This window comes from Ambystoma mexicanum, chromosome 7q (genome assembly GCF_040938575.1).
Source record: "Ambystoma mexicanum isolate Mex_15411 chromosome 7q, UKY_AmexF1_1, whole genome shotgun sequence".
Classification (NCBI taxonomy): Eukaryota; Metazoa; Chordata; class Amphibia; order Caudata; family Ambystomatidae; genus Ambystoma; species Ambystoma mexicanum.
Genome location: NC_090941.1, coordinates 1,058,376,535 through 1,058,402,108, shown reverse-complemented (window position 1 = coordinate 1,058,402,108; position 25,574 = coordinate 1,058,376,535). Strand labels below are relative to the sequence as shown.

Here is a 25,574-nt window from a genome sequence, read left to right as displayed (position 1 = left end):
CTACGTGCTTTGGCCCTGACCTTTGGGGGACACTCGGATAGTGGCTGATCCTACGACGGGGTCGCGTGTACGGGCCCACGGCTTACAGCGGCTGTGGAATGGCGAATAAGGCCGTCAGACAGAGAGCAAAACAGCCCACATTGGACGAGTTTACCAAGACACCGACGGGCCCAGAGAGTGCTCGGACCAAGGAGAAGCCACCCATGGCCGTGGCTAGCCCAAACCAGGACGTGCTAGCTGCTCTCGCTGAACTGAAAGCGGACTTGAAAAGCGCTTGGGAGGCCAAGCTTGAAATGGTGGTGGCGGACCTGAAAACAGCGCTCGACCTCAAAGTCGGAGAAGTTCGGGAGGAGGTGAACCTACTTCGACAGGATGTGAAGGCCCTATCGGAGCGCACAGAGAGTCTGGAAAAGGAGGGCAGCGCCAACACGGCAGATTGTGCCTCACACAAGGCCGACCTGCATATTTTGGAACAGAAAGTACGCAACTTGGAGAACAGGGCCGAAGAAGCGGAGGGGCGCGCCCGAAGGAACAATATCCGTGTTGTGGGCATCCCGGAAGGATTGGAGGGTCATAACCCCACGGACTTCATTGAAAATATGTTGCTTCAAGAGATCACCGGGGGTGCGCTGTCGCAGGGTTTTGCGGTGGAGCGAGCACATAGAGCATTGGCTAGGAGGCCTCAACCGGGCGGTCCGCCCAGGCCAATGATAGCCAAAATCCTTAACTACCGTGACCGGGAAAGGATTTTAGAGCATTTTCGTAAAGGAGGAACCATCAAAAGGGGGGAGGCCACTATAACGGCCTACCCAGACTACACCATGATGGTGCAGAGGAGTCGGATGAACTTCGGGGCGGTCAAGAGAAGATTGAGAGAGGCAGGGAAGAAATATATGCTCCTCTACCCGGCCAAATTAAAGGTGATCCACAATAATAGATCCCTGTTTTTTGAGTCACCGGAGGAAGCCATGGGTTGGCTGGACATGCAGGGCAGCCCCCAGGAGTCGGAGGTCCGGGCGGATGAAGGTGGCAATGAGAGATAAGTGCTCTACGACGAGAGAGGGTGTTGCCGGAGACTATGGGACTTGACTATAGTTATTGCTATGGCCTGGGGAGGTCGGGCCTGGAACTGGATGTTAAATGCACTGTTTGCACTGTAATTGTTGTCGTACATGGGAGCCTTTCAGGGCTGGTCCATTCACCCCCGTTTAGTATTTCTTAGTTAAGTGGCCGCTAGGGCGACTTTACCCTACTGGGCTCTGTGTGTAACAGCCGGAACTAGATGTGGGGGGGCCTGAGTTCCCGGGATGGAGCTGGGCAACAGTTGGGGAGGGAGTTGGGGGGGAGGGGATGGGCAGGGGGAATGGGGGGTGTGGGGGCAGTTGGGGTGTACATAGTGTTGGGAGGTTTGAACGGGATCGCGAGCCCTGAGGGAAGATTTTGGATGAGACTTCTGGATAGCATGAACGAGCAGGGATGGTCGGGGGGGAGAGTGCAAGATATCAGTACATCATGGGGGAGCTAAAATTGTTGACATGGAACGTCAGGGGCCTCAATAGCTATCTTAAACGGAACAAAGTTATGTTGTACTTGAGGCGACAAAAGATAGACGTCGCATTACTGCAAGAGACGCATTTGACCCGAGACAAATTAGAGCTGGTGAAGAAAAAGTGGGGTGGAACGGTGGTAGGATCCGCGTACTCAGCTTATGCTAGAGGCGTGCTGATCTGGGTGGCGCCGCATGTCCCGTTTCAACTGCAGCAGGAACGTGTGGATACTGAGGGGCGTCTGGCTATGGTGAGAGGGGTAGTCGAGAACAGAGAGATGTGTGTAGTGAACACGTATGCCCCGAACCAGGGCACGGCAGAGTACTTCCGGACCATGAGTACCAACTTGAGTTGGTGTGTGGGGAGTGCGGTGTTCTGGGGAGGGGATTTTAACTGTGTGTTGGACCCGGGGATGGACAGATCCGACGATAAGGTGATTAGGCCCGCCCCGGCAGCCCGGGTGCTGCGGACGCTGCTGCGGGACTTTGAGCTCGATGACGTGTGGAGGACCAAGCACCCCAATGAGAGACAGTACTCGCATTACTCGGCCCCGCAGCGGTTGCACACTAGGCTAGACTATATTTTTGCCACGTCGGACGTCTTGGGGGATGTGTCTAGTGCGGAATATAGAGCGAGGGTCCTCTCGGACCACTCGCCTATGGTGGTGGGATGGCAATATGGCCGCCCCAGAGCGCGGATCCCGACGTGGCGCCTGCGCGCAGAGGCGCTTAAAGACCAGGCTTTTAGGGAAGACATGCGGGAGGAAATAGTTAGCTATTTCGATACCAACACTGGCAGCGTTGACTCGGCGGGAACTCTGTGGGAGGCCTTTAAGGTTGTGGTACGAGGGGTGGCGATTGCTAAATCGAAAGGTTTGCAGAATGGGGCCCTGGTCGATTTACAGAAGGCGGAGAGAGAGCTGGAAAAGGTGCTGAAGAGCGAGCATATAGATAACGAACTGGTGCTTAAACTGCAGCAGCAGTGTACAGAACATTGGGGGAGGCTCTGTAATCTAAATTACAAAAAGTATATTGAAAGGCAACATGCGGGAGGAGATAAAACGGGTCGTCTTTTGGCATGGTTATATAAAAGAGAAACCCCGAGGCCCCCGATTAGGACAATAATTAGAGAGGATGGGGAGCAGATAAATACCCAGGAGGGTGTCAATGAGGAATTCGTAAATTACTATAAAGCATTGTATGGGGATCCGGGTGGCGGCGACCGGGAGGAAATGTTGGAGACCCTGCAAGATATCGGGCTGCCCAGGATAAGCACGGAGGAAAGAGAGGAACTAGATGCCCCAATAACACTAGGGGAGTTGGAGGCGGTCGTCCGGCAGCTACCCACTAGCAAGACCCCAGGAACGGACGGCCTGCCCAGTGAATTTTATAAAACTTTTGGAGCGGAAGTACTCCCCCCGATGCTTGATATGCTTAATGAGGCGTTCGAGAAGGGGAGGTTGCCGGAATCGCTCAGGGAAGCGATTATTATACCGCTCCCTAAGCCTAATAAACCCGGGCATAGTTGTGGGTCGTACAGACCAATATCTATGCTGAATCAGGACAGCAAAATACTAACGGCTGTCCTGGCCAACAGACTGCGGAGGGTGATAGGCAAACTGGTACACCCGGACCAAACGGGATATGTCCCGGGGAGAAACATTGCCCAAAACCATAGACGACTCCACCGGGTGATTGAAATGGGATCTAACAGTGATGGGGAAATGGCGATAGTGTCGTTGGACGCTGTTAAAGCCTTCGACTCGGTTAATTGGAAGTGGCTGCTGGCGGCCTTGAGAGAATACGGACTGGGACCAGGATATATTAGATGGGCGGAGCTGCTGTACAGCGCTCCGCTGGCTAGAGTTCGGACGGGCATGATTATATCCGAGAGATGGCAGCTTAGTAGAGGCACTAGACAGGGGTGTCCTTGGTCCCCGATGTTGTATATCTTGGCCCTGGAGCCTCTGGCACTGTACTTGCGGCAGCAGTATGATATCGTGGGCATTGAGGTGGGGGGAGAAAACCATCTGATATCCCTGTATGCGGATGACTTGTTATTGTACTTGAGTCATCCGGAGGAGAATTTACAATATATCCTGGACGTGATGGGGAGATATGCGAGGTTGTCGGGCATAGCGGTCAACCCCCAGAAATCGTACATTTTCCCGTTGGGCTGCTATAGGGGTGTTCCCACGGAGCGGCTGCCGGTGCTCCAGGTGCCCTGGTCAGTCAATACATTCCGTTACCTGGGAATAGATATCTACCACACGGTGGAGGAAGAATACAAGCGCAACACAGAGATGGCTGTTGAGAAGATACGCGCATGTATGAGCTTTTGGCAGAAGTTGCCCTTAGCGATGATGGGGCGTGGGGCGATGATCAAGATGGTAGTTCTGCCTAGGCTGCTACATTACTTTAGCAACATCCCATACATGATCCCTAAGGGTTTTTTCACTAAAATAAATGGGGTTTGCAGAGAGTTTCTGTGGCATGGTACTCGTAACAGAGTAGCGCTCTGGAAGTTACAGAACTTTCATGAAAAGGGGGGAGTCAAACTCCCAAACTTTGAGGCGTATTACATAGCGAGCCAACTACAGTTTGTGTCTAAATGGCTGTCCGACGAAGAGACCCCAGAACTCAGACTATTCGGGCAAGATTGTGCCCCATTTTTCTTAAAGGAGGTCATTTGGTTGCCCGAGGCTGTCACGAGAGGGTACCCGGCGATGGTGAAGCTGGGGTGGAAGGTGTGGAGACGGGCATGTACAATGATGGGTGACCCACTTCCGTGTTCTCCGCAAATTCCACTGGTTGCCCTGGCGGGGGTGGATGGACAGCTGAGGGAGATTATTAGGACCTACTGGGAATCGGTGGGGTTGGTGACATTGGGCGATGTGTGGCAGGAGGGTGCTATTAAGGGGTTTGTGGAACTTAGCGAGGAGATTGGATTGCACGAAGGCCAATATGTTACATACCACAGATTGGGGAAGAAAATACGGGAACTGTGGCCTGAGAATATCATGGCAGACGAATCGGAGGTTACGATGGCGGGGATATATGATACAACGGAAGGGGGACATGAAATTTCTAGGCTGTATGAGATGGTGATGTCGAAAGTTGGGAAGGAACTGGCATGCCTACGATTGGAATGGGAGAGTGAGGTGGGGATCGAAATGGGAGATGGGATGTGGGAACGGGCTTTGGGGTACCACAGGAAAGTGTCTCGAAATGCCAGACTGCAGCAAATACAACTGTACGTCACGCACAGAGCGTACATGACCCCTCTGAGGATATCCAAATTTCGGAATGCAGGCAGACAGGCGTGCCCCAAATGCGACGAAGAAAATGCGGACATGATGCATATGTTTTGGGCGTGCCCAGTGATTGAGGGGTTCTGGAGGGAGGCGGCGCGCAAGCTGAGAGAGAGAGGGGTCACGTTTGCCATAGACACCGCCTGGGCATGCCTTCTGGGTGGGTTTCCCAGACCTCGGCAGCAGAAACATGTAAGCAAACTGAAAGACTTAGCGTATGTGCTGGCCAAACGACGAATAGCCATGGGCTGGAAAAAATGTAGCAAGCCACGGGTTGAGGTGTGGTGGAATGACCTACAGAAATGGGCGGAGGCTGAGACAGCGGTGTGGCAAGAGGCGAGTTGTATGTCTTGGGAGGAGGAACTGGGCTCTTTGATGGCATGGAAGACATTGATATCCTGCATATTCGGGACAGGGGTTTCGGGAGATCCAGATGATGACGATGCTCGCTCATGTGCAACAGAAGCGGAACAAGACATGGAAAATGGCTCGCGAGGGGGGAGGGATCAGGGGAGTAGTGCGCACTGATGGTTAAATGTTTATTGGAATATTGTTTATTGCACTGCTGTTTGGTTTGTATCGTTGTTTGTGTTGAAAAATCAATAAAAATCTATTAAAAAAAAAAAAAACATTTCCCAGCTATACAAGTAAATAATGTATGACTTTTTGGAGGGATAGTTAAAACACGTCAGAGGTTAGAAGAGTCTTTCATGGAACCAGGACAGCTAATGTCACTTGAGCAAAGCCTAGGGAAGCTGAGACACTTCTTGAAGGTAAGTAAAAAGTCTTGCACAATGTTTTAGAGATCTTTGTAGAAAATTAAATCACTGTTGGGCCACCAGCTTGGAGGCTTGTGATGGGCAAAGTTGCAAGCAACTCTGCAAAGGACAGCCAATGCAAGTCTCAACTGAGAGCTAGCAATACTACACAACAAGAGGTAAGTAGCCCTTAGTTTACAGTACCTTAGGTCTGAAGAAATTGGATCCAGCTGGCTTCTGTTCCTGTTGTTGTATGGCAGATCCTGTTCTCGGGCCTCAGTCGTGGGGACAAGAGGGAGGACATCTGGGGACTCCTGCGCTACAATTCGTAGGTCGGCAGCAGCAATGGGCAAAGTTCAGATCATCAGCACTTTGCGGTTTAAGTGTCTTGCGAATAGCACCACTGCGGTTCTCGGATACCTTGTGGGCTTTCCTTGCTTCTGGGGTCCAGCACTCTGCTGAGGTGGCTCAAGCTTGGTTAGTTCTGCTTCGAGGGAGTCCGGAGGATCTCCCTGGAGCACGGGTCCGACTCAAAAACGATACACTTGATTCTGGTGTTCCTCTCCCTAGCACTCGGTTCCTGCAGCAGCAAACGGAAGTACAGCCAGCAACAAGAGTATTTCCAGATGAGTTCGATTAGTCCCACCAAGGGGTCGTCCTTTGCAGAGCTAATCTAGTCGAGGCAAATTCGGAGCTTCAGCACTGCAGCAGGGCTTCACTGGGTAAACCAACGGTCCAGGAGTTGCAGCAAGTGGCTCTTCCAAGTTCTTCTTCAGATTCCTCCATTCAGTGGTCGACACGCCTTTTATGCAGGTTTCTCCCATTCATTCGCAGCCTAGCTGTCACTCACAGCAGGGTGGCTGTCCTCCAAGGACAGCCAGACAATCAACTTTGGGTGCATTTCTGTACCCAAGGACACTAAGTACAGGGAGTTTCGGGCACCTCCCTCGCTTCCTGCCCTGACAGACATGCTGGAGCCAGAGGCAGGCTTCAGCAGCGAACCCTGCCAAAGTCAAAATGGACAAAGATACCAAATCTGGTGTGGCGCGAAGAGTAAATCTCGAGAAGGACCTTTCCAACAAGAAATGGCAAAAAAAAAAAAGGAAGACCGGGGCCATATTGACAAAATGGGCACCAATGGGTGCTTTACTGCAGCTGCAACTCCAGCCCGCGGTAAAAACATACAATGGTAGGAAAAAGTAAACCACAAGGGTAACATAAAAATGTTAAATGAGAAAGTAGACAAAGGGGGTACTAAGTAACCCCTCCAGCACTATGGAAGATAGCGTGTGCTGGGTCTACAAGGTTACAAAAGGTAAGTAAAGTCAATTTCACTTTACTGCTCTTGGAAACAGTAGTTTAACCAAGAGAAGGTATTTAAACATTTGGAAAATTAGAAAGACTTCCCAGTGCCACTGCACTGAAAGTGCTGTGTGTCACAGTGTAAAAAGATGATGCCTAAAGAGTTTGTTAGACTCCAAAACCAAAAGAAAGTTTTCAAATCAATGAAAAATACGAGAGAGTGGGAGAAAGCTCTCACTCTCTTCATGATACAAATTAGAAGTCCTAAAGTACAGCCAAGAGCTGGGGGTCTCTAAGGTTGAAGGGAATTAGCACATTTCTGAGAATTCTCCCTAACACTCCTAATCAGAATCTCATCAATAATGAGGGCTCGATCGCTCAGCTTAGTTGTGAGCTCAATTTCCTCTGCGAGGTTGAGATGTTAAGGAGTTGAGACCGACTAAAGAGTAGAAAAGCGTTTTGTCTCCACCCATCCACACCATCTCCAGACCTGGCTGAGGAGCTCTCCTTGTCCCTAGAATTTGTGGTGGCTCAACGCATTGATGCCTTGCTGCAGAATGCCTTTTGCAAGGTGGTGTTAGTAGAGGAAGGGGCAAGTAAGCATAGGTAATTCTTGTTGGAGAAAAGTGGTCTGTTGTACAGAAAGGAGAACAATAAGAAGGTGGATGAAACCCGCCGGTACAAGCTCTTAGTCAGCACAACCTCCTGCAAAGCAGTCTTATAATAAGCCGGTTCCCACTTAAAAGCAGGGCAGCCGTACAGAGAGAAGGCATGATAACATATCCTTAGTTGATTATCTTAGCCTGGGATTTTTCACGCATGAACACTTTTGCAAAGCTTGTCTCATCTCCCAAAAGACTTCTAGAGTAGATGCATGCTTAGCTCCACTCCAATACCTGACAATCATTGAGGTCTTGTTCTCTAGGCTGGGTATGGCACTCATGGGTCTCCCGAGACCCTTTAATACACAAAACCGGTACATACTAGTTACAGTTAATTATGCCACATTTTAGCCTGAGTCCCTTCTGTTACTGAATAATACCACAACGCAATTGCTTAAACACCTGATCCTTTCCTTGAAAAGCTTCCCAAAGGAAATTAAGATAGACCAGAGGTCTACCTTAATGTCCAACTTCATGCAGGTGGGGGAAAATAGAGGTAAAATCCCTCCTTAATATACACAATCTCTGCACCTCAACCTACTGCCTTCAAACTGATGGTTAAGTGAATCGCTTCAAGCAAACACTGAAGAACATCCCTAGGAAGCTGGTGAATGAAGATGGGAAGAACTGCGACAACCTGATCCCATGGGCATTATTCACTGTCAATAAGACTCTAAGCAGCTACATGTTTTCCATCTTTGAGGAAGTCTATGGAGGAGAGCCTTGGGCGGTTCCGAGCATGTTGAAAAAGGACAGAGCAAAGAAGAAAAAAGCACAGAACTCTGCACATTCTCTAAGCTCAGGACAAAAAGTAACACATTTGACAGACAGGCTTAGTTACACAAGATCAAAGTGGGAGTTGAGGTTCTCGTTTTGCTGCCAACATATGAACACAAGTTATTGGCCCAGATCGAAGAACACTTTCAGATGTATTGCTTACCTGGAAGGACCCATATCTAGTTATGGTGCACAATAGCACCTGTGAGGCTCCCAAAGACAATTTCGGTTGACCCTTGAGATTGCAGAAGGCCTGAAGCCATGACAGTCTAGCAACCTACAAGACTTTCTGGGTCAGTTCCAAGAAATGTTATAGGACAAACCAGGAAAGATTAAGGATATTTTTCATATATGCATGCTCTGCCAGGAAAGTCTGTCCATCATTCCAAGGCATGATGTCAAGAGGTTCAGGTAGAAGTCCAAAAGACAATGGATTTGCAGGTTGTGAGCTTTTCCAAAGTCATCACCTATTGTGTTTGTAGGAAACCTAGATGACAGTTGGCATTTATGCATCAACTTTTGGAAGGTGAATAAGATTGCCCGCTTTGCACCTGTTAGGCAAGATTGTATGCAGTACCCTATGGGAGACTGCACCAGCCTTGTCCTCCTGGCAATAGTTAACACAACCTTTGGTATAAGCATGTACTACACAAGTTGGTAGAGTGACTGAGCAGTCAGGCTCATCTCAAGAGAGGTCAATGTGAGCTGTAGGATTGTAACAGAGTTTTGGAGTGACAAGTATCCAAATAAACACTTACACTCAAGGTTCCTTGATTAAACAATTATTTATCAATTAAAAAGTCATTTGATTAAGCCTTCTTTAGAAGGGAGCAAATATGTAACGCTTTAAAATATACTTTGGAAATACACACTCACGTTTCAATTTATCAGGCACACAGACACTTCCTACACCCTGGAGTGACTTAAATAACTAGGATACTGTGGGCATTAATATATCACTGGTACATTTTGAGCAATACTGACTTTGGTGTCAAAAGGCAAAGGTTAAGTAATAACACAATGGTTAACCAATATTCTTAAGCAGGTAAGTACTTTTTGAACCACTCAATGCAAAGTAAATTAAACCTTTCCCAGCAAGACAAGTTATAGAAAGTGTGACTTTTTGGAGGGATAATTAAGGCACAAAGTCAGAGGTTAGAAGAGTCTTTCAGGGAGCCAGGACATCCAATGTCAATTGAGCAAAAGTCTAGGTGAGCTGAAGCACTTCTTGAAGGCGAGTAAAAAAGTCTTTCACAATGTTTTAGAAATCTTTCTGGAAAATGAAATCACTGTTGGGCCACAAGCTGGGAGGCTTCTTAGGGGCAAAGCTGCAAGCAACTCTGCAAAAGCAACCAAGACAAGTCTCAACTGAGAGCTAGCAAGGCTACACGACAAGAGGTAAGTACCTCTTAGTTTTACAGTACCTTGGGTCTGAAGAAATTGGTTCCAGCTGGCTTCTGTTCCAGTTGCAGTATGACAGATCATGTTGTTCCTGGGCCTCAGGCGTGAGGACGAGAGGGAAGACATCCGAGGACTCCTGCACTATGAATTGAAGGTCAGCGGCAGCAATGGGCAAACTTCAGATCAGCAGCACTTCGCGGGTTGAGCTTCTTGCGAATAGCACCACTGCACTTCTCGGATACCTTATGGGCTTTCGTCGCATCTGGGGTCCAGCACTCTGTTGAGGTGGCTCAGGCTCGGTCAGTACTGCTTCTGGGAGTCCAAAGGATCTTCCCGGAGCTCAGGTCTGACTTAAAGACGACACACTCTATTCTGGTGTTCCTCTCCCTGGCAATCGGTTCCTGCAGCAGCAATGTAAGTACAGCCAGCTCCAGAGGATATCCAGATGAGTCCATCTTGGGGTCGATTGGTCCCACCAACCCAAGGGGAGGAGTCTTCCTTAGCAGGGCTTCTCTAGTCGAGGGGAATTCAGAGCTTCGGCACTGCAGCAGGGCTTCACCAGGCAAACCAACGGTCCAGGAGTTGCAGCAAGCGTCTCTTCCAAGTTCGTCTTCGGATTCCTTTGTCAAGTGGTCGACTCTGCATTCCAAGCAAAAGGCCTCGTCTTTTATGCTCGTTTCTCCCATTAATTTTCAGCATTGCTTTCACTCTCACAGCAGGGTGGCTGTCCTTCAAGGACAGCCAGACAATCACCTTCGGGTGAGTTCCAGTAACCAAGGGGAATAAGCACAGGGAGTTTCGGGCATCTACCTCACTTCCTGCCCTGCCAGACACGCTGGACCCCAGTGTGGGCTTCACTGGTGAATCCCGCCAAAGACAAAATTAACAAAGGGACCAAACCTGGTGTGGTGAGCAGTGTAAATCTCAAGAAGGACCTTTCCAACAAGAAATGATGAAAAAAGAAGACCGGGCCCTTTTTGACAAAATGGGCAGCCATGGGCGCTTTACTGCAGCTGCAATCAAAGCCTGTGGTAGAACCACACAATGGTAGGAAAAAGTAAACCACTGCCACCATCCATTAATTGTAGAAAGGGTAACATAAAAATGTTACATGAGAAACTAGACGAAGGGAATACTAAGTAATCCCTCCATCGTCAGATGGTGTGTGCTGGGTCTCGAAGGTTACACATTTAAGTAAAGTCAATTTCACTTCACTGCTCTTGGAAACAGTAGTTTAACCAAGAGAAGGTATTTGAAATCTGAGAGACTTCTCTGTGCCACTGCACTGAAGGTGCTGTGTGTCACAATGTAAAATGATGATGCCTATGGAGCTTGTCAGACTCCAAAACCAAAAGAAACACAGTGTTCAAATCAATGAAAAATACATGAGAGAGTGGGAGAAAGCTCTCATTCTCTTCATGAAAAAAATTAAAAGTCTGAAAGTCCAGCAAAAAGAGCTGGGGGTCTGTAAGGTAGAAGGGAATTAGCACATTTCTGAGAATTCTCCCTAACAGCACCCATCCATATTCCATTGGTTACAAAAGATAAGGAAAAGACAGACTTCTAAATCACAAGGGTTCTCTTCCAGTTTATAGTACTACAATTTAGACTCTATGGAGCACCTGCCACGCTACAATGTTTCATGTACAAGGTCTTGCAATTGTACCTGGCCTATGCTGGAAACTACCTGTGTGTAGCATTGTGACCACAGTCATACCTAGAGCACATATGGCATCTCTACGTGGTGACCCAAACTTTGTGGAAAGTGGCGTTGAAGGCCAATCTAGCAAAGTGTAATCTCGCCCTGCCCAATGCCAAGTATCTGGGCTTCCAACCTGGAAAAGGCTTTATAAAAACACAGGAAGGCAAGGAAGAGCTGCTACAGATGATTTTCACTACCCACTACAAAAAAGGAACAAGGTGTTCTTTGTCTTGTCAGATATTGAAGATTTATTCCCTGGATTTCAAGTATAGCAGGGCGGTTAGCCAGCCAACTAAGAGCCTTGCAAACTTATCAAGTGCGATGGACGTACGAGAAGCTGAAGCATGTTCAATGCTATCCACCACTCCCCATCATGCCCAAGTTTTTTTTTCAAGAGTTCCTTTTACAAAAAGTTGCTTCTCGAGTGTGGCTAAGAGCTGTACACTCTTCACTTGAATGCAGATGTTGCCTACACTTTGTGTGCATCAGTGAATATCTGTTCCCTTGTGAAAAGAATGCCACTGTCAAACTGAAATGTTTGAAATTAAGTGGGTGGTGGAAGCTTCAGACATTTCCAGCTGATCACTGACCTTTCCTCTCTAATCTGGCTTAACAGAAAGAAGGCAACCAATCGCCATATTGTGATGTGGTTAACAGCACCACATCCCTACATGCTTGCCATTAAAACACTGGGAAGGCTGCATCAATGTGAATGTAGATTCTTTAAGCCTTACCCTGGAAATCATATGAGGGAACGCCTCTGAAGGAGGGTAAGTATGTGACCACAAACACCTTGCTAAGCAAAGCCTATTACTGCTAAAGAAGTAACCTCAAATGTAATCAATTGCAATTCAGATATTTTAATTAATTTTATTTTATGTTAATATGCTTTTATATTGTGTAAAATTACCACCAAAGTAGTATCAGAGCACCTAGATTTGCCTGGCGAGTAGGGTACTTAAACCATGCCCGGGGTATTCTAAGCTTTGTTTACTGGAGGAAAATGGGAAGATAATAAGATAGGAAAGCGTGAAAGAAAATGGAACCAATATGGTGGATGGTGGGATGCAGTTGAGGAAGAATATTGTGCGATAGTATGGATCCAGGGGAGTCCTGTTAGGTGGATCATAGTTTAGCAAAGGGGAGGAGGTGGATATGCCCTAAAGTGTCGATGGTTGAGTTTTGTGATGAATCCAGGAAATGTGACCCTTCTCCCCAAAGGGGAGCCACCCCCTTTGGGACTAGGTAGGGGAGCCTACTAACTTAACACCCATTAGGGAACAGGGCAAGAAGCGGGATGCCACTGAGAGTGACCCTCCTGCTGTCCCTGTTAGAAGGCAGGAGATCTTTAGAAAGGGATATAAATTGCCCCTCCCATTCTCAAGATCCGGATGTCTTTGTTGGCTACATGGGGGTTAAACTGTATGATGACTTGAGACCTCCTCTAAGAATGGCTGGTGTGGGTTCTGATCCTCTCTATGCACAGGACTTGCTGGAAAGGAAAGAATAGTATAATAGTCCCACACCCTGGCAAAGGGAAGGACGAAGAGCCAATAGGGATTGGAACCGGAGGGAGAAGACCGCCGCGAAGTTGAAGAGGCACAGGACCCCTCTTCTAGTAGGAATGGCAAGAGACAGAGTGCACACCAGATGTGGTGGACCCGACCGTGGCCAAGGCTGTGGAACGCAGACAATCCTGCCGGACCAGGAACAGGGAGGGCCTGCCGAGAAGAGCAGCGTGGAACACAAGCCAACAGACAACCGGTGCGCTGAGAGGTCAGCATGGGAGACCTGCATGCAGTGAACAGGTAAAAAGGCACAAGCTTCACCCAAAGGAAAGCATCATGAAGAAGCATAGACGCCTGGACCTACCTCCCCAATTCTCCTGAAGAACACCACTATGAGAACAGAGGTACGTGGTTGCTCCTGGCAATCGGGGGAGGGCTGAGGCCCAGCAAGACCACACAGCAGGGTGAAAGGTGCAAGACCCCAAGGCAGGAGGAGCAAAGGAAAAGCCCGATTCAGGGTGGCCAAAGTGAAACGCCAAGTCAGGGTGCGAGGAGCAAGACCCTAAAGTGGGGTGAGAGAAGTGAAACCCCAAGGCGAGATGAGATGAGCAAAACCCCAAGGCAGGGTGAGAGATAACAGACCCCAAGGTGGGGTGAGAAAAACCAAGACCACAGCAGGTTAACATCAAAGAACTGTCTAGAGGGAGAAAACGTCAGGAACTGTCTTGGTAAAGAATACCCGGGACATCCTCATAGGGGGTGGGGATGGACCAGATGTTTCCCAAGTGAGAGAGGAGGACAAGAGACAATTGTGAGGACTTCACTGAATCATGATTGAAGAGACATTAGGCCTACTTGGTTAGACTGCACGGAAGGCAAGGAACCCTACTGAGAAAGACACAAGTGTGGGAGTCAGAAACCATCCACCATTTACTTGTTAGGGCCATGAGCTTACCTGTACCTTTGTTGAGTAATTAGCTTCTTTTACAGTGGTAGGGACAGAATTCAGGTTAGCTTAGGATTCCTGACAGAGGGCTTTCCTGTTTTTATAACAACCTTCCTGACCATTTTATTGTTCCTTTATAGAGTAGGGGGCAAGAGCTTGGGAACGCACAAGTTTGTGATTAATACAAGAAAATCAGCTACAATGCCACCTTGTTTGTCTCCGGATTCTGACCTACCAAAGTTTCCAAGGCAGATTGGAGAAATGTACATTAGCAAACAATGCAATATTAGATACCTGAGGGGTGCGTGTGCTCAGTCAATCCTAGAACTTTTGTGGCTTATTTGCCTGGACATCTCTATTAGTTGTACCCAGGTCATAACCCTGAATGTTAATTCAGTGTATGTCCAGCCTGAACAAGTGTGGCATAGCCAAGAATAGACTGATGTAGAAAGGTGAATGCTGATAGCAAGATAGATAAATGAATGGCGTGATCGAACTAGCAGAGTAAAATTGAAAACGCTAAACCTTCTTTTCAAAAAGGTTATAATTAAGAGTTGTTACATGTCATGTTAGAGATTATTTTAGTTCTCAGTGAGACACAGTGGTGCCTTACTTGGAGATAGGCTATCACAGTATAGTAAAACAAAAGAGGTGATGAATGGAAGGTTTAGAATAAATCTTAAACTCCGACATTGCTCTGGGCCACCCTCCAGACCATCGTTCTTCTCCTTCTAAACCATTACAAAAGTGGAAAGATGATATGCAAATCAGGCTTGATCCCACCCCAAAAGGGACAGTCCAGCCCTAACTGCTTGGTCATATCACTTCTGCACGAGACCATAGGCATCGACATATAAACCTATTGACAGAAATGCATGTGGGCTTATAGCTTCACCCTACTAAACGCTCCCTACGTTCTCATGCAAAATGTCAAATCTTACACAGTTCTGCTTCTTTATCAATCCCCCACCACCCGCCGAAGATATACAGGCAGCGGAGCTTCCCGATAGCACTAAAGTAACCTTAGTTCTATGTGTCTGTATAATAATTATATAGAGTCACTGTACACTCGCATTCCACAGAAGCCCACACCACAAACTGTCCAAAGCATTTTATATTATAACTAGGTTGAAGCACGAGTTCTGTAGATTTCATATTTTGGTGCACTCACATTGCTTTGAGTGAAAACAGTTTTCAATTCCAAGGTATGATGTTCAAACAAATTGAGAGTACGGCCAGAGGAGACATAGTGGCTTCAAATGTGGCCACCCTCTAGGTTAACCATTTTAATAGGTACTTCAAAGAAAATCCATTTGCTGTGCAGATTATAGAATGGCACCATTACACAGATGACACCATTGTCATCTGGCAACGGAGTGAAGTACTTTTAGACCACTTTACAGATTAGATCAAAAGGTACTGATCTACATCTCACATATACCAAAAATAGGTTGTCCATCAACTTCTGAAAAGTTGAACATGTTTTCAGAGGAGGGGGTCATACCATTTGGACAACTCCACAGAAATGGGTGAAGATTTACAAGAGATTTTGTGGAACCTTCAGATGCTCTCAAACCTTATAAAGCTGGATTTAGGCCTCACTTCAGCACAGAAAAGGTCACCACTATCATGCTTGATAAAGTAAAAGAAGCTGGGTGGTTGGGGTGCCAGAGCACTGATTCTTCTTCTTCTTCGGCAACATTCAATACGGTTTCCACCAGAGTGCAAATTTGCACTCGGCACTGGCTAGTGATATTTGACTCTTGGAGAGTTAGAAACTGTGTGCTGTGTGTATATGTAGAGGTGGGCGAGTAACTTTTTTGATGGCTGGATAGTAACTTGAAACTTGAATTTTTGCCCCCTGGTTTCTACCACGTACTACCGATTATCTTGAACAGCAGGGCATAAATGGTCAAGCTCTAAAATGGATTAAATCGTTTTTATCAAATGGTAAAACTGAATTATTTTTTCTCAAGCAAAAGCCTTTTATCATGCTTTTGTTATTCAGACATCGGCTCTTTCCCCCTGTTTTTATTTACTGTTTTTATGGTCCTATTGGCTAACATCATCCAAGCTTGTGGTATGTTTTTTTAAACTACTCTGATGATACACTGCTTTTTATAAAGCTGTTGGGGCAGGGTCCCTCTGCTAACAACCGCAGGAACTAGTGGCAGTCAAACACTGGACCAATAATAACGGTCTTAAAATTAATCTGACCAAAACTGAAGTTCTAGCAGTCAATGCTAAATACTATTGCTGTGACAATACTTTGTTTTAATTCATTTGGGAGCATCCAGTCCCATCTCCTTATGCAGAAAATCTTGATACTTTGACTGAAATCAGTCTCCGAAACAGCAGGTGTCATGAGGTCTCTAAATCTTGCTCCTTTTCCCCAGTTTAAAAAATATAAAAGAGACCACATTTCTCTTTCAGTCATAAAGTTAGCATTATTATTGCGTGTTTCAGAACGCCTGGATTTTGGAAATAGTGCCCATCACAGCCTATCGTCAAAAAAAACTCATCTAGATTACAGTGAATGCAAAATTCAGCTGCAAGGATATTGCTGGGACTAAGAAAATATGATTATGTGCCTCATAGCCTAGATTCACTGCACCGACTGCTTGTTATATAGAAGGTCAATTTCGAAAGTGTATGCCTTGCATCATAAATTTGCCCACGGAAACCACATGAATCCCTTTACCTGTAAGAATATGTAGACGTGCTTTGTAAACTCCCTACAAAATGTTCAATCGAGCAAGCCATTAGATAGAGACCCGAAGAAACTAGTTCAGGTGGACCAGGCAACATCCTAACCAAACCGTGGAGCCAAGAAGGATTCTCTGGAAGGTGCCAAGAAAGAAGTGTAGGCACTGAAAACCCCAGGAACTGAGTAACTGATTCACCACTGGGCAGGCAGACATTTTCGGGAGAAGTAAGAACAGGACTAAGGGTCATGGCACTAAAGAGAAAGTTACTTCCTTATGTGTATGCTCCCATACCCCACCCCGTGAGCCCAATCATGTATAATCCCCTGATATGTCTGTTGTATCTAATAAACTAACTCAACAGCTTGGCTTCAAGTTGTCTGTTGAACCCCTGGCCATACCAACTCTCAGAAGAGGCACTAAGGCAGAGGTAGATCGAGAGGTATCAAGGCTTTTTGGCTTGGAAGGCAGAGTCTACCACTGGAAGAGGGAATCCGAAGAAGAACTAGGAAGAGACGCCTGCTGCAACTCCTGGACCGTTGGTTTGCCCGGTGAAGCCCTGCTGCTGAGCTGAAGCTTCGAATTCGCCTCGACTAGAGAAGCCCCGCAAAGATGACGTCTCCCCTTGAGTTGGTGGGACCAATCAACTCCAAAGTGAACTCGTTTGGACATCCTCTCGGAGCTGGCTCTACTTCCTCTGCTGCTCCTCCTGGAACCGAAGTGCCAGGGAGAGGAACACCAAACGGAGTACATCACTTTTAAGACGGACCCGAGATGCTCGAAGATCCTCCGGACTCCCAGTTAGCAGGACTGACCAACCATGAGCCACCACAACAGAGTGCTGGACCCCAGATGCGAGGAAAGTCCAGAGTGGTATCCGCGAGACCGCGGTGGTGCCATTTGCTGAGACGCGAGGAGCTGAAACCACGAAGTGCCACTGAATAGAAGTTGGTCCTTTTCTGCCGCTGATCGTCCCGTCGTGTTGTAGGAGTCCCCAGATGTCCTCCCTCTTGTCCCCACGACTGAGGCCCAGGAACAACAGGATCTACAGAGTCACACAGGAAGAGAAGCCAGCTGGAACTATTTCTTCTAACCAAAGGTACTGTACAGTCTAAGAGAACTTACCTCTCGTCTTGTAGCCTTACTTGATCTCAGTTTAGACTTGTCTTGGTTATCTGTGTAGAGTTGCTTGCATCTTCTACCTCCCACAAACCTCCCAGCTTGTAACCCTACTTGATTCTACTTTTTCTACAAAGACTTCTAAAACATTGTGCAAAACATTTACTTACCTGCAAGAAGTGCTTCAGCTCACCTTGACTTTTTCCCAATTGACATTGGCTAGCCTGGCTCCCTGAATGTCTCTTCTCTCCTCTGCTTGTGTCTTACCTTGCCTCCAGGAAAGGGTTAATTTACTTTGCATTGAGGGGTTCAAAAGTACTTACCTGCTTCAGAATATTTGTGCGATCGCTTGTTTTATTCTGAAATCTCTTTACTTTAACACTCATCTCAGTATTGCTCTACATGTACCAGTGATATATTAATGTCCACAGTGCCCTAGCTATTGAAGTCACCAGAGGGTGTAGGAAGTGTGTGTGCCATCCCAAATGGGTATTTGCTAATTTAGAGAAACTAAGAGTTTGTATTTTGGAGTGCATTTGTGTGTTACTATTATATTGCCCCTTATGAAGAAGGCTTATTCAAACGGACTGTTAAACATATTAATAATTGTTACATCAAGAAACCTTGAGTGTAAGTGTTTATTTGGATACTTGTCACTGTGAATCACGGTGTAACCCCTACTGCTCACATTGACCCCTTTTGAGATCAGCCTGGCTGCTCAGCCACACTACCAGCCTGTGTAGTACAGACTTATACCAATACCAAAGGTTGGGTTCCTATTGCCAGGAGGTCAAGGTTGTTGTAGTGCACCCAAAGGGTACTGCACCAAATCTTGCCTAACAATCACATATAGAAACATTAAAAGCTGAACAGTGGGAAAGAGCACATGCGGTAAAAAGAATTTGGGAAAGAGATACTGAACAAAACGGAAACCATGTCAAACAATTACGGAGGGTCACACAATATGGTGTAATCCATGTGTACAACTTTATCCTCTTGCAAACCCCCACCACCATCAAGCAATAGGCAAACTCAAAACATGCCAATGAAAGGTTCCCATCTGGTGTCCTGATAACAGAGAGCGCTTACCCAGCGAGATCAAAGTTTCAGAGGTTTCCCGCATCACATTCCGGTAGAGCTCCTTCTGCCACTCTTCAAACTCCATCCACTCCTCCTTTGGGAATGAGGCTGCAATGTCATCGAAGGTATCCGTCGCCTGAAACAGAAACCAGCCTAAGTGCTTCGCTATAATCAAGTTTGTCTCTTTTGCCAATAATTCCCCCACTGAAAAGACACATCAACAGGGATTAGAAACAGCGTCTTTTCACAGAGTGCAAATATATAGGTCATTGGGGCATTCCATAATTCAAATAAGGAGGGAGCAAGTGCTACATGCTGAAGCATCAATAGAAAATGCCTGTTCAAATGCCTTCTCCTGGCTGTGGCAACCCTGCTTAGAGATTTACAAACTTCCTTCAGTGGAATGGATTGAAAATTTCACCAGTAGTCACTATAGATAACTGAAGGAGAGTCTTGTTTGCCCGGAGGAGGCACTGTGTTGTAGATTTCATCCAGCCAATTATTGTGTTATTTAAAGATTCTTTATCAATTCATGGTGTAAGCAAAACATACAGTGATCTTGCAAACATGCAAATGTAGACAAAATTAATGAGGCCATATGTTTCTTGTACAGAAAACAGGGACAATTTCAAGAGCACAGTCAAGTCCTGATAATATCCTGTGCATACACACTTACACTGTAGATTAACAACAACACTCTTGAGTGCATCAGAAATCAGTACGCTGGCCACCACAAAATTGCCAGGGTCACATTCTCTGGCCGTCTCTCGTCCAGAGGGGAAAAAGGACAAAACTACTTAGCTAGAACAAACTGTCTCCACACACACCGTCTGTAATTAGTATAATGTGCGTTGCGTTTATTATTCCAACAGCCTTTATAGCTAAAAAAAACAGAAATATGCAATGGCAAACAACAATACACATGTACTTTGTAAAAAGCACTTAAAATTTCAAAACGTGAAAACTATTTGAAGGCTGAAATAAATCTGTCAATCTGATAGTGGCTTCACTATCTAGGAGAAGCGTCAGCAATTTTGGTACTTAGTACAAACTGTAACAACTCACGCAATGAGGCTTTCTGGCTTATCAGCTGCTGACCAGCTAATGCCTGGCGGAGTTCGTAAGCGACCTAGCCGTTTGTTATGTGATCATGTGTACGTTCCCAGGAGGAACACGATTTATAATGCAAATGTTCCTTAGCTAAAAAGCAGCAACTTAAGAGTATAGTTAACAAAATGGCAACTTCACAACATAAGGGGTGGGTTTGGTAAATGGGGCCCTGAATCTCGTCTGTGCATGTTGCCACATGGAAATATTAGAAGTTTAAGACTGAAACCATAAGAACGGTAAAACCTCCCAGGTCAGACTGTACCATGAACATCCTGTGCAAAGGTTGGAATTTCTGATCAGCAAGGTTGAACGCTGGATCACACTATTCTCTCTCTCCAATTAGTCAAATCACTCTAAAAAAGATGGTTATTATTCCCAAATGTTGTTTCTAGGATAGGTGCACCGCCCTCAGGCAGCTACTAGAAAGGCTCACTTAGGACAGAGGACCTCCTAGGGCTTCATTTGATACATTACATCCCCATATGATCTGGGTGGCATCTACTGGAACATATTACCCGCCGAGATTAGAGGTATCAAATCCCACTTGTGCTTCAGGAAAGCAATAAAAACGATGCTGTTTGTATAAACCCCACTTGGGCCCTGTCAACTGTATAACCGCTGTAATGTCAAACGTCCTTTTTTCCCAGGCTAGCGGTAGATCCGATCTTGCTGTAATCTCCTCGATCTACCCCTCCTTGCACTGCAACTAAGTCATTATCCTGCAACAGCGCCCCGATGCCTCTGGGCTGTGTGGCGCTTTACAAATGTAAAAAAATAAAAAAATAAAAATAAAATAAAAATAAATAAATACCCGATTTAGTGGTCTACTACTTTTTCTCACCAGCCACATATGCGGTGCTATGGTAAAACAACTACACTAAAATCCAATGCCACTGTTAACAAAGGCTGTGGTGTACCCTGAGGCACACATTACAGTATTGCGAGTACCGGCTTTGGCACTAGCAAAGAGAGACACCCTGTACAAACACTAAATGGAAAGTGGTGCACACACGAACGAAAATGCCAAATAGGGGAATATGCATCTTCCACTCCTGTATTAAATGAGAAAGGACCTTTGCTACTTGCTGGCTGCACTACCACTGTTTTATTCCTTTGCTCAGCACTTTCCACTTCTCCTCCTCACCCCTCTTCCCTCTCCCTTGCACTTGCGCGTTCTCAATGTTACTGGGCCTAGTAAGATCATTGTTTTTTTCTCCCTTGTTCCCCTTCCTTTCCTCATTGCGCTCTGAAAAACGTGTACGAGCGCGATACAAATAAAATGTCAATATCAATTTACAACTCCTGAACAGCTAAATCTTCAAGGGGCAGTCATACCCCTATATTTTTATTTAAGAAAGTGTAATACACGCAAAAAAAAGAATCCCGATTTCCTTAGATCTCTTGAAATCTCAACACTGGTGCAATATTAGTGATATCGACTAATGGGTCAAGGGTAAAAATGTCAAGCTGCCAGCCAGGCATAAAATTGCACAAGCCTCCTCACTTCGCCACATACAGAAAGCACTCTATTTCTCACCCTCCAAGAGTCCATTATCACTAGCCAATGAATAGTGGTGGGTGGAGTGGACATTTTGAAGCCTGTAAAGAGAGATCTATTGCTTAGCCAGGAGAAGGGCTATGATCATCCATGTTCCCAGGTGTTTATATTAAGTATACCTGGAAGTTGTGTAAGGGACAGATTCCTAAAGAAATGCGTTCATTGGTCCAGCATTTATAGATTACAGGACAGTCAAATTGCAAACTACTAGGCCAGGCATAAAACCTCACCCACCCCCCTCAATTCTCCACATACACACACTCCATCATGTTTTCCTCGCAAGAGCCAATTATCATTAGCCAAAGGCAGGTGGCAAACGAAATTCAGAGGCCTGTGAAAAGCATAAAACAGATGTGCTGTTCCAAGAGAAGCATGTTTAAGGTACAAACTGTCAATAGTCCAGGAGCTCACAATACCGGTCAAGTGGCACAGCGAGTAGAGCGCTCGCTTTGACATCTGTGCAGAGCCTGCTAACACAGGTTCGAATCCCGGCGGGGCCAAACTCAGATTTTAATCCTTCCGAGGTCAATAAATGAGCACCACACACCGTGGGTAATAATAAGCAGCGCTCAGATACCTGAGGGTTCAAAGTGCTATATAAGTGCCAAATTATTAAATTAATTATTAATACAGTTTGGTGGATGATGCAGGAGTTATAAAGTAATCCTGTGGGTGGAGATAGTTTCTCTTTAACCTTTAGCCGACAAGAACGCTATGCGAGATACCTCATGATAACAGGGACAGTGGGTAGGGAACAGGTCACATTAGTGATCGTGCATGCTCCTCCCCTACTTTCACTGCAGCCTCAGCTCTACTCTTAGGAGCCAACTTTAATAATGTAATTGCCCTTCTAAGGGACAGATCAGGAGGTCCAAAGGAGGAACAGGACATTGAAGGTTTCTGTTGACATGCTGGGTTTCGTGGACTCCTTCACGGAAAGGCATGAGGATATAAATGGGTTTCCTTTCCACTTTGGGGTCCATTATTCCTTTTCTAGCTCAAATTAGATGTTTTCGCTGGGCCAAGAATTTGAGAGAACATGAGAAGAGTGAGGAATAATGGTGAAGGTAAAAAGTGTACTAGAGAGGGTCTCAGTTCAACGGGGTAAGGAAATGCACATTAAGTTAGTGTGAAAAAAGAAGGAATATTGCCTGAGGAAGAAAGACTGCACAAAAAGGCTAAATTGGGAGGCAAAGTGTAGAGTATATGCATTTGGGGAAGGAACAGGTAAGCTTTTGGCCTGGCTGGCACGAGGGGAGGGCTACCGAAATGTTGGGATGATCGCAACCATGGATAGAGATGTTCAACAGAAGGAGACAGACATTGCCCAGGTTTTAACAAAATATTACAAGTGTCTGTGCACATCTGCCAGGGAGAGGCCCGCAGGCAAATCAGAGGGGTTCTCGAGGAACATCCCTGCGGGATAGTGATGTATCCTGAGCCAGTGATGACAGGGAGCAGGAACCAGGCTGACTCTGGTAAGTGTTAAAGGAAACAGGCTTTATTATTCTTGGTTACATAGCATACTCATAAGAAGTAGGGGAGTAGGTGATAAGCCTCTGCCCTGGTTCCTAGTCCATCTCCCAGTCCCAACCGTCACTCTCCAGAATCCTCAGGCCCCCCACACACTCCAAGCTCCACTTAAACATTCTAGGAGGCCCTTGCACACACTCAGCCATTCATCACAGTCATACCAGGATACCACAGATAGCTTACTGGTGAACCTGTGGTGGACTAGAAGAAGACGAAAAGGCTCAAGAAATACAGCAGGTCATCCAACAGCTACAATCAAAGAAATTGCTTGGTACGAAAAGCCTATCCAACGAGTAATGGAAGCAGCTGAGCAGAAAGGTCTCAAAATAGGTTGGACATGCTCCTGTTCTGCAAAGAAGAGTTGGCCACCAAATCTGATGGAGACTACTATAAAAGTCCCATATGTAAACGAGTAAATCCATAGAGGATTGGGCCAACTATCTAAACAATCTCCCTGACAACTGATGCAACCAAAAAAGTGCTAATTCAACATGTTGACGGCCACACGACTCAACCAGATGAGACCGTAAAATGCAGCAGCACAGGCAGAAAGGACTGAAGCTTTACGCGATAAGTTCATTTGACTGGGAGAAGGACCCTGTTGAATCGGCCTTTTTGTGGCAGCGATTTATATTAATTGGAGCTTGGCCCAATATTAATGTTGCGGGTGAGATTGCATTATGTGCATCTGTTAAGGTACAAGTGAACGGACACTTGTTCAGTTTTTTTCAACTGGGAAGGGGTACAAGGAAGGGCTGTTCCTTCTTACTACTGCCGTTTGTTTTGGTTATCAAGCCTTTAGCATGATGAATACGATCAGGCTTGTTGGGGAGGGAAATTGGGATAGCGAGTACATGGTTTCCATCTATGCAGACGATATGCTGATTATACTTTCACCAGATGTCCAAACCCAGAGTCATGGATAGACTAAGGCAGTTTGAGAAGCACAGTGGGCTTAAGCTAAGCTAGTCAAGTCTGTTGCCAGTCCATGGAGCAGGGGCAAAACAATAGCAGTGCCTCTTCAGAGGGCATTTTGTTTTTATATCTGGGAATTAAATTGAAAAAAGTGCATGGTGATCTCCACAAGCAAACCCAGTGCTTTGTCTTTTTATTATAGATGTTAAACGCTGGGCCAGGCTCCTGTTGACACTGATGTGGTGGGTGGCACGGTTGAAAATGGCAGCCTTTGCCCAATTTCTTTACATTTTCCAGAATACTCTATTCCCCATCTCCTCCATTTGATGGCATTAAAAGTATGGTTCATGGGTTTCTATGCTAAAGGGGCCCCCAAAATAGCGATCGCCACACTTTACAGGTTGGGATGCTAGGGAACTCTGGCATTCTGATGTTCGATGTTATTAGGCATCACAGATTTTAGCTGCAAACTAATCGATACACTGGAGCATACATAATACTGCAATGCAAGAGAATAAGGGCTGTATGAGGGCACAATGGGGTAGTCATGACATGGTCAAAGGCAACAACACAGGCATGGAGGAAAAGGAGAGGAACACTCCGGAATCTCTGTTGAGAATGGTAAAGATATGGCTCAGTGGTCTAAATTGAGAGATGTGCAACTGCCACACAAGGGCCTCGAGGGTACTCCTAGAATATACCCCTCTTTAAATAATTGGCTTACACGAACCAATGGTAGAGAAACATGTGCCTATTCTTTACAAGGTGCTTCTTACACCTTAGCAGAAAGTTACAAGAAAGCTGGGGATGCGACATAGGGACTGGAAAAATAGACAGAAGCGTTGATATCTCCTACAGAAGTGAAAGCTTTTCCAGACTTCATTATACCAGGACAGACCATTTTAGATGGAGTGATTATGGAGCTCAGCAGCCTTCATTGACATTCAAGGGAAGGCACCATTTTCTTCATGATCTGGTGTGGCAGGGGATCTGAAATATTTGGGAACAAGTAGCAATCGAATTGTATGATGTGCTAGACAAGAGAATTTATAATTTTTTTAAATATATTTTTTTTTAATTCTTTTAACATTGTTTGGGTAGCAAAAATTAATTTACATCTTTACAAAAATATTTCAAAGTAAACAAAATCAAGTTTTCATTTAAGAAATCGCATTGTTCCATACATAAAACACAATATAAAATCACAACACATTAAAAAACAAATAAGAGAACACCAGAGGACCTGAGAATGAACCTCCTAGGTAGATGGGGTAGTGCAATTAACCATGAATGAAAAAATAAAGGGTGGGCTAGAGATACAGCTAGGAATCTTGGGGCGATAGTAAACAATTACATAGGTTGTCCTTGAATACATGGGGGAGAATGACAGATCATGTCAGACGAAGACTGCATGCGCTTACTTGGAAGGGCAGGAGATGAACCCTGGAACACATTCATAATATTCATAAAGGAATGTGTCATTTGCAAAAGTGGGACAGCATTTACCTTCTGTCCTGGCGGTTTTGCTGCCCGGGATCATATTGAATTATTTTGGCAAGGAACAGTTGCCAGTGAGTCTTTTAATACGAGGAACGTCTGCCGTGTGCTTTTACCAGATTTACCCTCCAAATGTATCCTGGC

General features: G+C 45.9%; 1 protein-coding gene across 6 annotated transcripts in view; it reads right to left on the bottom strand.

Moving 5' to 3' along the window:
- The window catches only part of LOC138528604 (zinc finger protein 585A-like), a 512,079-nt gene that overhangs the window by 414,216 nt on the left and 72,289 nt on the right, over positions 1-25,574 (bottom strand). For all 6 annotated transcript variants that reach the window (XM_069640389.1, XM_069640392.1, XM_069640393.1 and 3 more), the window contains exon 3: positions 18,827-18,953. In XM_069640389.1, the coding sequence (XP_069496490.1) occupies positions 18,827-18,953 (127 nt within the window). The remainder of the gene's footprint in view (positions 1-18,826; positions 18,954-25,574) is intronic.